We start from the raw sequence: 15049 nt of genomic DNA on the forward strand, positions 1-15049 counted from the left end.
GTGCTGATGGAGAACAGCGAGTCAGAGGGCGGAGCTCGGAAGAGGATACTGTGAGGAACACAAAACAAAACAGGCACGTGGCATACAATAACAAACAGGGAAATGACAGCACACATGAGGAGGTGATTGGGGACAAAAACACACTAGGATCAGACAGGAATCTTCACAAAAAGAGCACGAATGAGTTTTCATTTGTTGTTTTACTGAAGAACATTTATGGTCACTTAAGGGATTCACGTCACAGTATTCAAGTTTTTCATGTGTTTCTACTGACCGAGGTGACTTATGTGTTTTCACTCTCGCTGCAGGGTGGCCACGAGGGATGAAACCAAATAAAACAAAATGAGGAGATATTAAAATGAAAATGACGAGCCTCATAAACTAGGTTAGGTTGTACGGAAGTTGAAGAACTCTGAGGGAGACACTGCATTTGTTTAAAAAGGAAGGTCCAATATGTAAATGTCCCGTCCTGACTGCAGTGCAAACCCTCGTAAATTTAGGGTTGAGCTTTATAGCCTGAGCCGGCTGTCCCAACATGCACCAAGTGAAACAAGCACCAAGTAAAACGAGCACAAGTACTATTTGTTTAAAAGTGTTTAATAAAAAACAAGACGTTTCTGATGCTTTGCTATATTATACTTCCAAAAAAGATTTTTTTGAATAAAATTGTATTGTATTTCAGGCTGCCACCTTTAAATTTCTTTGGAGTAATAACCAGCCAGAAGCAATGAAACCAAAGAGGAGCATTCAACTAAATCTGTCAATCAATAAGTATGGATATATTTCCAGAAATATTGGGATGACGTAGAAATACACTTGTACCTAACTGGAGCTTCACATCTCAGCAAACCATTTAGTCCTATTGTTTATATAGAGTATTGTTAATTGTGAAACTGAGTCATGGCATTTCCTGAATGGCCTATGTTTTTGTCACTATCAAATTTTACTGCCATCTACTGGATTTTAGGATATATGATGTCATTTAGTTGGGACGAATTAGCGATCTTGACATTTTTATGAAAGTGAAAGATTTCTAGCTATTTCTTGGCCCATGTTTCACCTTTAGTGCACGTTTTATGAAAGATGGGTCTGTAGTTTATCTGCAATCCTGGTGACAAATATACAAACAAAAACAACAAACTGCATCAAATTGGTGCAGGAAATTATTATAGCTCGCTGGTAGTACAACGGCTTATTAATAATAAAAAAAAATGATAATAACCATTGAATTTATGTAAAACCGAAAGCTATTTAAAAAGGAATAGTTTGAGAGATGAGTGGCATTGCAGTGTTATGAGTTGTGTGCTTAAAGTTGTACGCTCATCAGCATACAGACATGACTGTGAATATCGATCTTCACATCTTGGTAACTCTTGGCAAAAAAAACGAATACGTTTATTTCTGAAAGTATTCTTTACTGGATTTAAAAGGTTTTCCACATTTCAGGCAGAGTTTACTTGGTGTGAAGAGCGACAGGCGCACAAAAAACTTCAGAGCTGTGGATTTAAATCTGCTGAACGTGCGCTCAGATTGATTTGTTGTTCCTCACGGGTTGGTGCTGGGATCTGTGTTGGCATAATCAGCCGCACGAGGACCTCCTGTACCGCACGAAGACGTCCACGAACAGCCCACACGCACAAGCTCTCAATCTGCCCACGCACCACAGTGAAGACCTCGAGAACAAACGCCCTCCTGTCACTGGTATTTGAAGCACACACAATCGACTGACAAGCTCTTTGCATGAAGTCTGAAATTATGAAGAAAAAAAAACAAAAAACTGAACAAGATATGTTGTCCTGCAGGTTCAGAGAGTGACACATGACGTGTGAGCATCAGCGCGTGAAGCGATACAAATATTGCTGCAGCTCATGTTGGTCAAACAAATGTTTTTACCGCTCAACAACCTTATTTAAAGATGGGGGAAATATATAATATGGATTATTTTTAGGGTGAAAACTATAACTTTTATAATGATCTACGTCAGGTTATTCAACACCACCCTAAAATAATGTTGCACTGTATTTCATTTTATAGCACCTGACGCTTTCCATCCATCCCAACCTGTATTTATTTATTTGTTTTTGTGTATAGTTTGTGTGCGTGTATTTATTTATTGCTCAATTTTTTTCTAAAATAATTATTTTTATCCATCTTATTTTATGTATACGTATTTGTCATTTTTTTCTTATTGTGCGCACCTTTTTGTGTTTCTATGCTGCTGTGACGACTAAATCTCCCCACTGTGGAATTAATAAAGTCTGAATACATTTAGAGATGTTATTTTTTTTGTTCATTTCTATTTTTTTACAAATGCTCTAATTATCAGTGAAGTCCTGGATGACGCAACTACCGAGCTCTCAGTAATAACAAAGTATTTACACGAACACATTTCTTGCATTCTCACATAACATCCTAAATAACCAGAGTCCGACCACACGTTTCGTCATCCCGTACCAGAGCCTTATTTTTAAGCACCAGTCACTCATCCTGCTGTCGGTTGAGAAAACGAGACGAATCTGTCAACATTTAGTTTACAAATCGGTGAGTAAAGCAAAAAATCTGGACACTCGATGACCAAAATAGGCATGACTTTATCCTTCTTTTTTTTGTCTTTTCTTTTTTTTTCAAAACTGGAGCATAATAAACTAAAATCAATATGAAAACACACAATACAAAATAAAATTAACACTTTCAGCATTGCTCACAATGAGAACAAACATCGGTTTTGGATTTTAAATTGTGGATCTAACCGAGTAAAAAAAAAAAGTGTCTAGACCGCAATCGTCTCGTTCACAAGGTGGCGTGTTGGGCTAGAAAAGCTCGGATTCTCTGCAGCAGCTCTTTCTTCACGCTGTCGGGTACGAGCGCTGCACGGGAGGGAGATAGAAAAAAAACAAAAAACTGTGTTTGAAGGTGTTTCTCACATCAATATTTGACAGCATCATGTTTTGTCCTCCTCAAGCTACTTTACAACAATTAAAAAAACACCTTCCAGTAATTCTCATCTGCAGTTCATCAAAGCATTGAGGCTACAATGGAAATGTCAGCAGTTTTTTTTGTTTTTTTGAATGCAGTCTTACAATCTATGCTTTAAAGATTATAAACGACATTTGGCATCCGTGTGTTTCTGGTTGTTTCAATAAATCAACAAGTCTCCACGTTTCAGAAGAGCAACGTTTGACTGTGCAGCAGGTGTTCGTGTGATCTCTTGGACCCGCTGACTGGTTTGTCAAGATTGTACACACTAAACCTGATGAAGTACTTGAGTGAGACTGTCGTTTGAACGTGTGTGCGCGCTCACCTCTGCCTTTTGGTGTGACGTCTGTGACCAGGTCCTCCACTGTGACGTGCTCCAGGCCCTTTTCTCTGATCACATCTGGACAGAGGACTTAATCATTTCAGCAATGCAGTTTCCTTAGGAACCACAACACCATCACACACACACACACACCGAAATGAACACACACAATTACCTTTGCACTGTGCCTTCAGCTGATCCTTCCACCCGCACTCCACCAGCTTCGCCCTGAGCAACTCTTTCAACCTGCGGCCACACGTTTAGTAGACATTACGCACACTTTATCTGAACGTCTGAAAAAAAACATAAAGCCGCGACGGTGTCACTTAAGCCGTCCGCCGTCAAATCAATGCAGAGGAAAAGAAATCTCGCTTACCGCTCCCGTTCTCCCATTTCTATCAGCTTCTGGTTTATTGCAGCCCTCATTTGGGAGTCTTTGCTCATGATCTGCCTGAAATGTAAACGCAAACACTGGCTTGGATGCAACGGAACGAGGAAAATGTATGAAAAAGGGTTTAATATAGCCAGTTATCACGTGGACGTTACCTTTGTCGAGAAGGATCAGCTGGGGAACATACGGTCCCTTCACGCAACGGCACCGTCTAAAAACATCAAAGGCCAAATAGTTCCGCCTGTGGAGCGGTTCATTTTACAACAACAACAACCAGAAATAACCAACTCATGGCAATAGGTTAAAGTCGAATGACGTTTTTATTTTCAGCGGAATGAGTTTTGGCTGTTACGACTAAATTTAAACAATTATGAAGGCACATTTCGTGTTTTTAAGAGAAGAAGAACCAAAGGACTCAATTTCCCATGATGTCAGGCAAAACAGGAAACGTGTGTCTGACTGCTGCACCACCGAGATCATCACCCTGCTGTACAGGCTGGCATCAACTTGTGAATAAGCCAGTCACATATATATATATATATATATAAAAAAAGAAGACATGGCTGCGTCTAATTACTCCTTGAAGGTCAACAGAGACCTCGTGGACCCAAACTTTGAAAGTTACCGGTTGTCTCTGGACGCCATCCCGACCTACAACGTGGAGCTGGACGCCGGTGAGAGAAACTCAATTAGCAAGTGTGCTAGCCAAGACTTACAGCTATAACAACAACTCCTGTCACCTGTATTTCTAAAGGTACCAACCGGGGTTATTAAGATTTAAGATAACCATTTTAACACTTGAAACTCTTTGTTTTGGTGATTGTTAGTGACACTGCAGCAGCTGTAGCTGCAGCCCAGCTGACTGGTTCACAGTGAGGCTTCAGGTCCTCCACCAAAACCTGAGGAGGACTTTGAACACGAGGGTGTTTTAATTCACTGCAGGTTATCAGACTAACATTCAAGTTACTGATGATGACAACTCGTACTGATAATATGCATGCATAACTTCGTTTATACTGTCTATAATGTGGAAATAGCCTTTAGCTCCAGCGCACAGCATTCAAAACAAAAAACAAAACAAAACAAGGGCATTTAAAACTAAAAAAGTCACACAGTGGGTGGCTGCAATATTGATTCTGTAAAAGAGCTATAAGGAGCTTATGCTATCAATATTTTTAATTTCTCTACTTTGGTGGCTCTTAATTTGTCCATCATGCATCCCAGAACGTTTCAAAGTGCTTTACATAAAGTACACAAACAGAAAATACGCATTGGATAAAAGTATTGAAGGCCTGTTCATAGAAAAGACACGAAGACAAATGTAACCTCCATAGTGAATGTATAATGTGCACCGATCTACCAACGTCTACTGATGGCTACTGTAGATGCCTGAATGCACATGAGGGTGTTTTAGGCATATATATTACTAAATACATTCGTCTTTAAAAAGAGCTGATGATTTTGTTTTATTTAGGAGCAATTTTCATGTTTTTTTTTTCATATCTCCTGCAGCTGTGGAGGAGGTGAAGCTGAAGGACACTCAGTACACCCTCGAGCACATGCGTGCTTTTGGCATGTACAACTACCTGCACCTCGACCCGTGGTATGAAGACAGTGTTTTGTTTTTGGACTGCAAAGGACGAGTTCTCAGTCTCACCGTCACTCTGGTAAGCTTTTAAAATCATCTCGTTTTTGTTTTTTTTTCTTCGAATTCCAGCGACATAGATCTGTTTGTTATCATTATTCCTCCACCAATGTCTATGCAGAAAACATAAATATATTCTATTGTATTTGGCAAATGAAAGATGTGTGAGTCTAATGATGTTCTAGTGAAATTATTGGTGGATTAATGCACCTGATGCACCAGTAGGTGGAGACCAAATACTTGTGCGAGGGCTGCATCAGCTCATGTTGCATTTCTAGCAGGTGATGTCAAGAGAGAAGCATCTCTGCTAAAATGCAACAATACGAATATTTTAAAAGTCGTACGATAATATTAATAATACACTATTATTTAATATAATATCTTCTATGAAAGAGGGAGTGAGAGTTTCAGTATTTAGGGAAGAACACAATTCTCTGTTCAGCTTTTTGTCCGTCGTATGACGCATCACAGCAGAGCAGATAAAGTTTGAGCCCTTTTATGTCTGTGGTGAATCACGGCACTAATTACATAATTGACTGCAGGTTCTGATCCAGGTTTGTTACCCAGTGATAAGATGTTGAGACGAGGAGCGAAATCATCCAGATTACCTTTTCAACTGAGACTTCTTTTATGTTAAAGACATCATTGACCATAATTAGAGATAATTGCTGATTTTTTTTTTTTTTATTATTTTTTTTTATGTCTAAACTAGCCTGAATGACGACTGTAATCTTGTGAGACAGTATTTCTAGCTTTCAGTGGTATCATTAAATGAAGATCATTGAAATGTGTTGCTCGAATTCTAATTACAATGATCACATCATAATTACTGTCCTCGGCGGGCCTTTTGTACACATTTGCCGGGAGTAGTCGCTCGGCACATTTGTACATAGGCGGTTCACACTGTGTTCGGGGCATTAAGGCAGATGCTGGAGAAAATGATCTGAAAGGACCATCATACATTAGTTAGAAGTATAATGCGCAGTGGGACGCTCCATGGCAACAACCTGGCAGCTGCTGCATAATCCTTTTTGAAAAAGAGTTACCTCGTGCGATGAGTGATGCTCGTATGGTGGGGAGTCTATCTATTACTAATAAAGGCTCTCAGATTGGTGAATCACACACTAAAGCCGGGTCACATGGACGGCCACATGACACTTGGGAACTAAATCTCTCCTTGATGAGTTCATGTCAAACATTCTTGTGTCTTTTTCACAATAAGAGCATAATAGAAAACCATTTTTTACCGTGTTTTCATATCAGATGTCGATTGCTTGGATTATTACAGGATGAGAGTTCCTCACTCCAGGCAGAAGCAGTGACCTTTCTCCTCTTCTTCAGTTCAATGCTTTCAATTATGAAGTGTCTCCGTTTGAGTCTTTGTAATCTCGACCGGATTGCTTTAACCTTGTAATTTGATTGGTTGGTCGCAGTAAGAACAGAAAAATGTCCCCTTTTACAATATTATACAAACTCTTCCGAGTGTTAGTGATGCACTGAAGTCGTGACAAAAGCCATTCACATCTCGAGCTGAAATTCAAGCTGTTTATTTTATTGATATTTGGAGCTGCTTTTCAAGCAAAAAAACAAATTCAAACATCATCTGGTTTCAGCCTCAGAAGACAAGATTTGTGCTTTTCTTTGCAACAAGTGACAGAAAACTGAGTATCTTTGGAGTTAGATTGGTTAATTGGACAAAGCATGTCATTTAAGAGTTTGTAAATGGGCATTTTCACAGGCTATTTTTGACATTTCATCCTCCAAATGAACAAGTTTAATCAAGTAATCATGTGCGTCCAGGACACGGCCCTGGGGAAGCCGAGAGAGATGTACCGTATAAACCCCGAGTCCAGCCGCTGTGAGGATCGTCTCTGTGCCTCGCTCAGCCTCACCTCAGCGACCTGGGCGGCTCTGTCTGACGGCAGCGGCCGACTCTACCTCCTCCGCACTGGCAAGAGGGGCGACGGCTCCCATGTGAAGTGGGAGGTAAGTACAGTACAGCTGGGAGTCCTACACAAATACGTGTTAAAACATTTTTGTGCCTTTCTCATAATTAAAATAGCCACTGTAGAATATTAATCATTGGAACGTAGAATATCAGTCTGTGTGAAAGTACAAAAGACAAATTCATGGTTGTTGACCTCTGTTGGTGACTAACTGGAAGTGCAGCAACACCGACTGAGCTGATAAAAACAGTTTCACACCATGTTCCCTTGTAACAACAGTGCTGCTTTGTCATCTGCTTTTTTGGCTTGACGCTGCTTGTTATTAGCATTTGTAAATGACACTTCTTGAAATGCTACTCACCAGCTCATTGGTGCGGTCATAACTGTTGTTGACAAGTAGGTCAAGATTGAGGGCGATGGGGAGATGATTTCAATGTCCGGAAACTGACTGTCCAGTTATTTCAACTGGTGATGTAATCTTGAGTCACTAAATTACATTGTGAAGAGACGCACTGTTGGTATTTAGTAAAAAAAAAAAAAAAGGTAGCCGAAGTAACTATGACAGATTCACATAAACTTTACCGGCTCCCTCAGACACATCTGCTGCTCACAAGCCAATTTTTTTTAATATTTGCCTCATTTCTAAAACTCAAAGGTGCCTTGAATGATAAAACTAGTCTCTCAAAGTTTTTCTAATTGTCATAAAACTCCACAAAAGCTTTATCTACCTAATGCCTCTGTGCCATAGATAACTGCCGATAACTATTGAAAACGTATTAAGTGACAACTTTGAGCTCTATGGATAAGAGCAAAGCCAAAGTGAGGTTTGGAAAAACTCATCAAAAATCATCATTTTGACTTCCACCAAATCAAACGATCTTTTCACGGCTTATTCACTTCTTTCTTTCCTCCTTCATGCTGCTGTAACAGGTGGGAATCAAACGACTTGTATCTCATCCAGGTAGAGCTTTGTAACAATGAGTCAGTCATGCTCATGTTATTCAACCTGTTTTTAAAATTCTCACGTGCAACTCGGCCAAATTTGAAACACACCAATGTGGCATCGGTTTTAATCGCAGCACATCTGAGCGGCTTCTTTGTGGCGTCCAAACTCGGCACGCTTTGAAAAATGATGGAAAGTTTTGTTATGTTTAATAGTTTTTACATTATAACAGTTACTTGGTACAGGGACCTCCAGGCTGGAAGGCGACGACATTATAAACATTGTATTTGAATGCTGAAATATTCAAAAGTCTCAGTAAAATCTATTTCGAAGTTAGAGTTTAAAGCCAATAAACGTGTTCTTGTGTTATGAAATCATATTCCTCACAGCATCTTGTTAAAAGAAGCATTTTTCACCAGTTTAACTGCAAATTAAACTTTTAAAACCTATTTCTGTGTCTGAAAAGCTTCGCTATAGTTGTATTTGTAAAGAAGGAAGTCTTTGTGCACTTTATCATGTTAACAGGCTTGCAATTGGGATCAGCTGCAAATGAGCGTTCCCTCTCCGAACAAGCACACTTGATGCAATTCGACCAGCAAAGTTCAAGAGTGGAATTTGTAATGAAGATTAAAGCCCTCGAGTCAATAACTTCCAATGCTTTAATTTTAAGTTTCAGCACTCAGCCAAGTCATTTTGCATCTCTGACTTTGTTGTGTGCGTGTTTTGTAATGATGGTGATGATGCAGTCGCATTAAAGTCGGGCTTCTCAGCATCACGTCACCTTCTTCAATCAGACAATAGACACGGATATAGAAATACTAGTTAGAATGAACATTTTATTGGTGCAATAAAGAGTGATGTTTCCCTCTTAGAGTGCAGTATGTACTGTTTAAAACCATTTAGCCAAGTTTGATGCTGACAGTTAAAGCTGTGGCCTTCATTAAAGCCTCTTTTACAGCTACATTTGTTTGCTTATGGCCATCAGTCTGTATACCCGTGAGCCTTTTATCATTTCCCACCATTTAGAGGCTTTTTTTTTTTTTTTTTTTTTTTTAACTCTTTAAGGTTTTCCAGTTTTATATTCACGAGAAGATGCAGCAACACCTGCCCCTAAAGTTTTACAACTGCATTTTAAAGTTTCAAGAACGATTTACAAGAATAGCCACAGTAGAATTAACTGAAAATGTAGATGACAAGATTTTTATATTATCTGATGACAAATGACAAACTACTGAAGTCCTGTGAGTGGATGATGTAAAGCAGATTTAATAGTGAGAGCCTGACTTCAGTTGAAGAACAAAAAAATAGTAAAATTAAGGATATCTGGAAGATAAAAGTGAGTTTGTTAACATGGTGGTCCACAAGTGATCTGTTTCACGTGCATGATATGAATATTAGGATTGCTGGGAAAGTACACTTTTATATGTGTAGCTGGCGTACATATATTTTGTTAAAAAAAAGAGCCTTCGGACATCGACTCACTCACTGCTTTTAAACAAACCTCCGTTTTTTTCTCCAAACAATTCATTTATTTTGCGTATTTGCACCTCGGTTATCGTGTTGCTAAGGAACCGATATATGTCGATTTATAAGGCAACAAATCGAAGACAGACATCAAGAACAAAACATCACTTTTGTCTCCTCCTTCCGTAAGTGAGAGTGATTAGAAAAAACCTCGTTGACACATCTTACTCAACAGTAGCCGGCATTGTCGCTCCTGTTGCGGCTGTAAAACGACGAATAAAAAGTTTTTAGTCATTTGGTTTGATAACATTTGGAAGGTCGAGAAGAGCTGCACGACTGATTTATTTTATCCCCGTTCAAGTAAGCAAAGGGCTAAACTGGATGTTAGCCGGCTCGGTTGGCGTCAGGCTCCGGTGTGCATCCTCTGCAGAAACGTATGTACAAGAGATGGTTCGCATCATTGTGAGAAGAATTTCTTGACAATTTGAAGATCTTGTTTCGTTATATTAAATTACACTTTTCATCCCTATCAATTTTTTGCCTGCTGGATTCAAAATCGTCTGTTAATGCGTTTTTGTGGCTACCGCTCGGAGAGGTTCGGACTCTTTCTGAAAGTGTTTCGTGATAAACCTCTCGGACACATCTCGTCCCTTAATCCAGTCTGCGACACACTTTTGTAGGTGACATTCAAAACAATCAGTGCACTTATTAAATATGTATACTTCAATTTGCTGTGTGAAATAACATTTCAACCAATTTCCCAAAGGTCAATGTTTTTTTCATGAAAGAATTACTATGAAGGATGTTGATGAAGGTAGTTGTTTTCGGCGAGGAAGGCCACCGCTGACATGAAACGGCACAAGAAAGTCTGTCATGGTGGCCTATGAGATAATGGTTATTTCCATTTGTTCGCATTTATTCATCATTATACAATTATAGTGTATATTTGTTATGTTTTGATGAGTTAAAATAGTTTTGGGATGTAGATTTACATACAATTTTACCAATTCCCTCACAAATTTCAGCCAAATTCATCGTTGGATTCCTCGTTTTGTCTGACCAAAAGTCAAAAAGACAAAGATATTCAAATTAAAAAAATTTAAGACGGAGAAGAAAACATTTAAAAAACTGAAATTAGTGATTTAGCATCTTTGCTTGATAAATTACTAATAATCCACTAATCATTTCAATTCTAGGAAGTGATTTTACCCAGTTTTTATGAGGGACCATTGTAAAATGTAAATAAAGGCTATTTTTTACATTAAATTAACACTTAACTGTGCAGACTTTGCCCTTTGTGAACAGTTTCCTGTTGAAATGATAAAACTTATTTGTTCATCTTGTTCCTTCCCTGTAGCCGCTGTTCAGCGAAGACACGGGGGAGCCTTTCACCGTCCTCCACAGCGTCTCGCATGTCCAAGCGGGCATCCACACCGTGGAGGTTCTGCTGCTGCGCATCCAGAAGGACCCGCAGGAAACCAAAGGAAGTGGATACTCTGTGTCTCTGGAGTGGATGACTGTCGCCAACGCTGCAGAACATGGTGGGTGGTGCTCTGACACTTTGCAAGGTTGGAAATCGAGCATGAAGCAAGTTAAGACAAGTGTGTCGTACATAGTTAGGATCAAAATTTCCAGCCTGTTACGTCATTATAATGCACATTTTTGCAGTTTTCTTATCCTGTAGATGAATGAAATCCTCGTTAATTAAACCATACGAAGATGTTAGTCACAGCCTTTCTTTAACGGAGTTTAATCATTATGTCTCTTATGAGATTAGTGGACTCTGAGGCCAACATTAGCAGGAAGGATTTTCATTAAAGTTGCTGGCACTGGCTGAGAAAGAAAGCCACCCTGACTAATGATTCAAATATTGGACGGACAAAACACCAGAAGAAGCCTTTGGAGAGTCTCTTCCTTATTTAGTTGGATTTAAAGAAGCGACCGTTTGATATCTGCTCGCTGCAGCTTAATCTTGCATATTATTCCCAACGTAAGACATTCTTAGAAGTCAACTTAATGAATATCAGCAAACATGAGAAACAAAAAGTTGAATCTGTGATCTTATGAACGGCTTCTCTCTCACCATTACACGGAGCTGGCGAGGATGGATGCGGATGTTTCTGTCGCAAATCATGTAGGATCTATATAGTATTGAAATTTAAGTGTATAAATCGAAGTAACACCAAATTACGAGGCTGATAAACAATTTATGATAGTTTTTTTTAGAGACTGTATATTATTTATCCAGGGTTAACAAAACAAATGCAATTTTAGATGAGCTGTTTTAGAAATATAAAGTGACAGAATTCAGTTGGGCATGCTGAAGTAAACCTGTTTGTTTTCAATTGGAAGTAATAGTAATATATTAGACAAACATTTATTATTGAATGTTCTTTTAGTCTTAAATATGGAAATGACTTGTTATTAATCAATAATCATTGAAAATGATTATTATTTAATCGACTAGTTACAACCTAAATCTCATGTGAAACAGCAGGACTTTCACTACAATGGAGATACACAGAAGGTTTTACTTATTTCCTGTTCATTCTCCTGTTGACGTCAGCTATAATCACAAATTAGACTTAAAAACATTTATCGGTTAAAGATATTGTGATAAAAATCAGGAAACAGTAGAAGCTGATCATGAAGCAGATTTAACACTTCTCTGAAATGTTTCTACAAAAGTTAACCTTAGCGAAGGGAGGATAAACAGCACTGCTGTATTTGCAGACAGGTGCACCTCATAAACGGAGCGTATGGAAACGATAGCAACAAACACACAAAATATGACATGCTTTGCACACGTTGGTATCATCACTGAAAACCCCAAAAATATAAAACAAAGCCAGAATAAGGAACTGAACGCCGAGTCAGCCGCCTTGCACAGTTTTTCAAAGAGCTAATAGCTGGTGGAATAAAAGACTCAATATACCCACAGGGACATAAAACTGCTTCCCTAATGGAGGTGTTCTGAACTCACTGTGTAAGGACTAATGGGGCTAAAATAATATGAGCGTGCTGTCCCTCTTGACATGAGGCATGTTGGTGTGGCTGTAATTCCTCCCGGTCTCAATTAGAGTTTAACAGAAGACAAGATTGCTTCACGGTTCTCATCGCTGCCCATTCGGGTTCTCTCATGCAGGTCAGGACAAGAAGTACGAGGTGAAGAAGAGGAGGGTCCTCACGGGGAAGTCGGTGCCTCACTACGCGGCGGTGGGGCCCCGGGGGAAGGGGTTGATGGTGGCCTCGGAGAAGCCGTTCGTCTTCACGCACGTGGACGGGCAGCCCGTGGAGCAGCCGGAACCGGAGCCCATGGAGGTGGAGAAGACAGGTGGGTCAAAGGGGGGCTGCTGGGAAATCTGACAGCAAACTGGGAGAAAGATTTTTTTATTGTGTTTAGGGATTTTACTCGACTTTACATCACGTCCCTACCAGGTAGTTTGACGGTTCCGATGCCATTGTTTGGTCATATGTGTTTGTTGTTTTCTAAACAAAACTGCAGTAAAACACCCACTATATGTGATAAAAGCGTTTTCTCTAAAAGCTACTGTGCTGATCCAAAAAAGGTGCTGTAATTCTTCTTTGGTTTATGAGGTGACAGCTCTGTCATCTCCTGAGAGGAATACTTTTACTACAAATTGATTTACTATCTTCAGCCGACTCGTGTCTGACTTTTACCGGTTGCCGTTTGCTTTGTAGCGGGATGCGGTTTGCTTTGCTGTTGTTAAATTGTGTTGCATTGTTAAAAGTATATAAAAATACACGTTCTCAGATACTTAAAGTGCAATACCACTGAGGGCCACTTGGGGCTGTTTAAAAAAAAAAAAAAAACTTGTTTCTTTGGGTCTTCACTTCAGTGCCAGTCTTCATCCTGTCGATCTGTGTCAAAAGATCGCAGACTTTATTTAGAAAACGTCACGAAGTCCCAACAGAGGATTCGACACAGCCTAACTCATGCTTCACACTGTCGGAAAAGACTGAGAGAGGTTTTGACATGGCGCGGCTTTGATCGTAGTTATAGTTAGAAATTGAATCTTCATTCGTTGTCTTGTTGAGGTCACAGTCTGAAACTGACCAGAGAGTCAGGCTGCCTGTGAAAGTGTTGAAACAAAGTGAAATGCCGGCTCCGAGCTGCAGCGCTGCCTCCCACCATGAGACACATGAAATCACCGCGCCTGTCATTACTCTGCATTTGTGTGATAAGACCATTTCTAGTTCAGACGCATTACGCGGTTGCCTCCGCTTGTTTTCTATTCAGCAGCGTCGACTTCTTTCGCTCGTTACTTTTAAGAGCAGCACAAACTGACGAGTTCAGTTGTCGCCATAGAAACGCCTGAGCGGTTAGCAGAATATTCCCAATCAGACGGGGGTCCCTGTCGTGTCTGGTAATCTGTATCTGTGTACACAGATCCATTTCCACCCCATTTGTTCCTGTTTGTATTGACCTTGTGTTAAACTGTGTTTATTAGACGCATTCAACATAATGTGGCTTCGCTGACTGGCATCAACAACATTAAGATAGCTGTTCAGATAGTGGAAGAGTGATAGTGTTTGAGGGACGTATTTTTTTCAAGAGTATTTCTGTTAAATATTTAACTAATGGATTGATTTAGTTAAACATGCTAAAAGTAATGGGCCATCTACAAACTGCTTAAGTCATAAACTTAAAGGTGTAAAAAAAGAAAAAAAGAACATTCTCACATTTTGGAGACTGGAACAAAAAACTATTTGTCTATGTACTTGTTAGATAACTATCAACATTGCTAGTAATTTATTTCTGATCAATTAAAGGAACAGCTCATCATTTTTATTTTCTTGTCAGTCATTAAAGGTCCCATATTTTACAATTTTCCAGGGTTTCATTTAGCTTTTATATCATATTATATATATATCATTATAAGAAGATATTTTTGTGGTTTTAAAAACCAAAAACAATCACATCAATTTTACATCTTTTCTTTTAAGCTTCTCTTTGAAGTTCTAAGAAGAAGAAGCATTCTGAGAGGGGACATTTGACATGAGTGTGAGTTTGTGACATCACAAAGTAAAGGAAGTCCAAACAGCAGAGTGGCTGAATATAGGCTGTGTGTATTCTTCAGTGTCCTAAGCGATGTGACACTTTCAAAGTATTTTTATGGCACATGGACCTTCTTTAAAATATAAAAAAGACATGACATAAGATAAAAACTGACTTGCAAATCACATAAGCCAAATTTCAATTGAGAAAACATATCACATGTTGAAATAGAGAAATTCTATTGTTTTATGAAAAAGATATGCTCAATTTAAATTTTATGCCAGCAACACGTCTCAATATGCATTAAATATCACTGGCTGCACTTTAATTTGGTTAACTTGC

At 39.2% G+C, this 15049-nt stretch overlaps 2 protein-coding genes across 3 annotated transcripts in view; one reads left to right on the forward strand and one right to left on the reverse strand.

Annotated features, from left to right (window-relative positions):
• Nucleotides 1–2571: 2571 nt before the first annotated feature.
• Nucleotides 2572–3908, reverse strand: LOC138214795 (transcription and mRNA export factor ENY2). Of its 2 annotated transcripts, XM_069176607.1 has the most exons (5): nt 3845–3908; nt 3675–3749; nt 3474–3544; nt 3302–3376; nt 2572–2867 (listed from the first exon to the last, which is right to left on the reverse strand). In XM_069176607.1, the coding sequence occupies exons 2-5, from the start codon at nt 3740–3742 to the stop codon at nt 2791–2793; spliced, it is 291 nt and encodes a 96-aa protein (XP_069032708.1). In that variant the 5' UTR covers nt 3743–3749; nt 3845–3908; the 3' UTR covers nt 2572–2790. The 2 variants fall into 2 exon arrangements, with proteins under 2 accessions (XP_069032708.1, XP_069032709.1); XM_069176608.1 differs by lacking the exon at nt 3845–3908 and having other exon boundaries at nt 3675–3838.
• A 256-nt stretch (nt 3909–4164) lies between these two features.
• Nucleotides 4165–15049, forward strand: part of nudcd1 (NudC domain containing 1) — a 33756-nt gene continuing 22871 nt past the window's right edge. The window contains exons 1-5 of the mRNA XM_069176747.1: nt 4165–4363; nt 5202–5356; nt 7135–7320; nt 11045–11228; nt 12833–13021. Coding sequence (XP_069032848.1) covers nt 4249–4363; nt 5202–5356; nt 7135–7320; nt 11045–11228; nt 12833–13021 — 829 coding nt within the window. The 5' untranslated portion in view covers nt 4165–4248. The remainder of the gene's footprint in view (nt 4364–5201; nt 5357–7134; nt 7321–11044; nt 11229–12832; nt 13022–15049) is intronic.

The sequence above is a fragment of the Embiotoca jacksoni genome, unplaced genomic scaffold (assembly GCF_022577435.1).
Source record: "Embiotoca jacksoni isolate LCO1_2020_lvr unplaced genomic scaffold, fEmbJac1.0.p SCAF_7, whole genome shotgun sequence".
Lineage (NCBI taxonomy): Eukaryota > Metazoa > Chordata > Actinopteri > Embiotocidae > Embiotoca > Embiotoca jacksoni.

Bases quoted from the DNA above. Each gene is read 5' to 3' on its own strand.
- LOC138214795 (XM_069176607.1), bottom strand. From the start codon at position 3,742: ATGAGCAAAGACTCCCAAATGAGGGCTGCAATAAACCAGAAGCTGATA. The intron at 3,545-3,674 runs GTAAGCGAGATT...GTGTGGCCGCAG, and splicing joins GAAATGGGAGAACGGGAGCG to GTTGAAAGAGTTGCTCAGGG. The intron at 3,377-3,473 runs GTAATTGTGTGT...TCCTCTGTCCAG, and splicing joins GCTGAAGGCACAGTGCAAAG to ATGTGATCAGAGAAAAGGGC.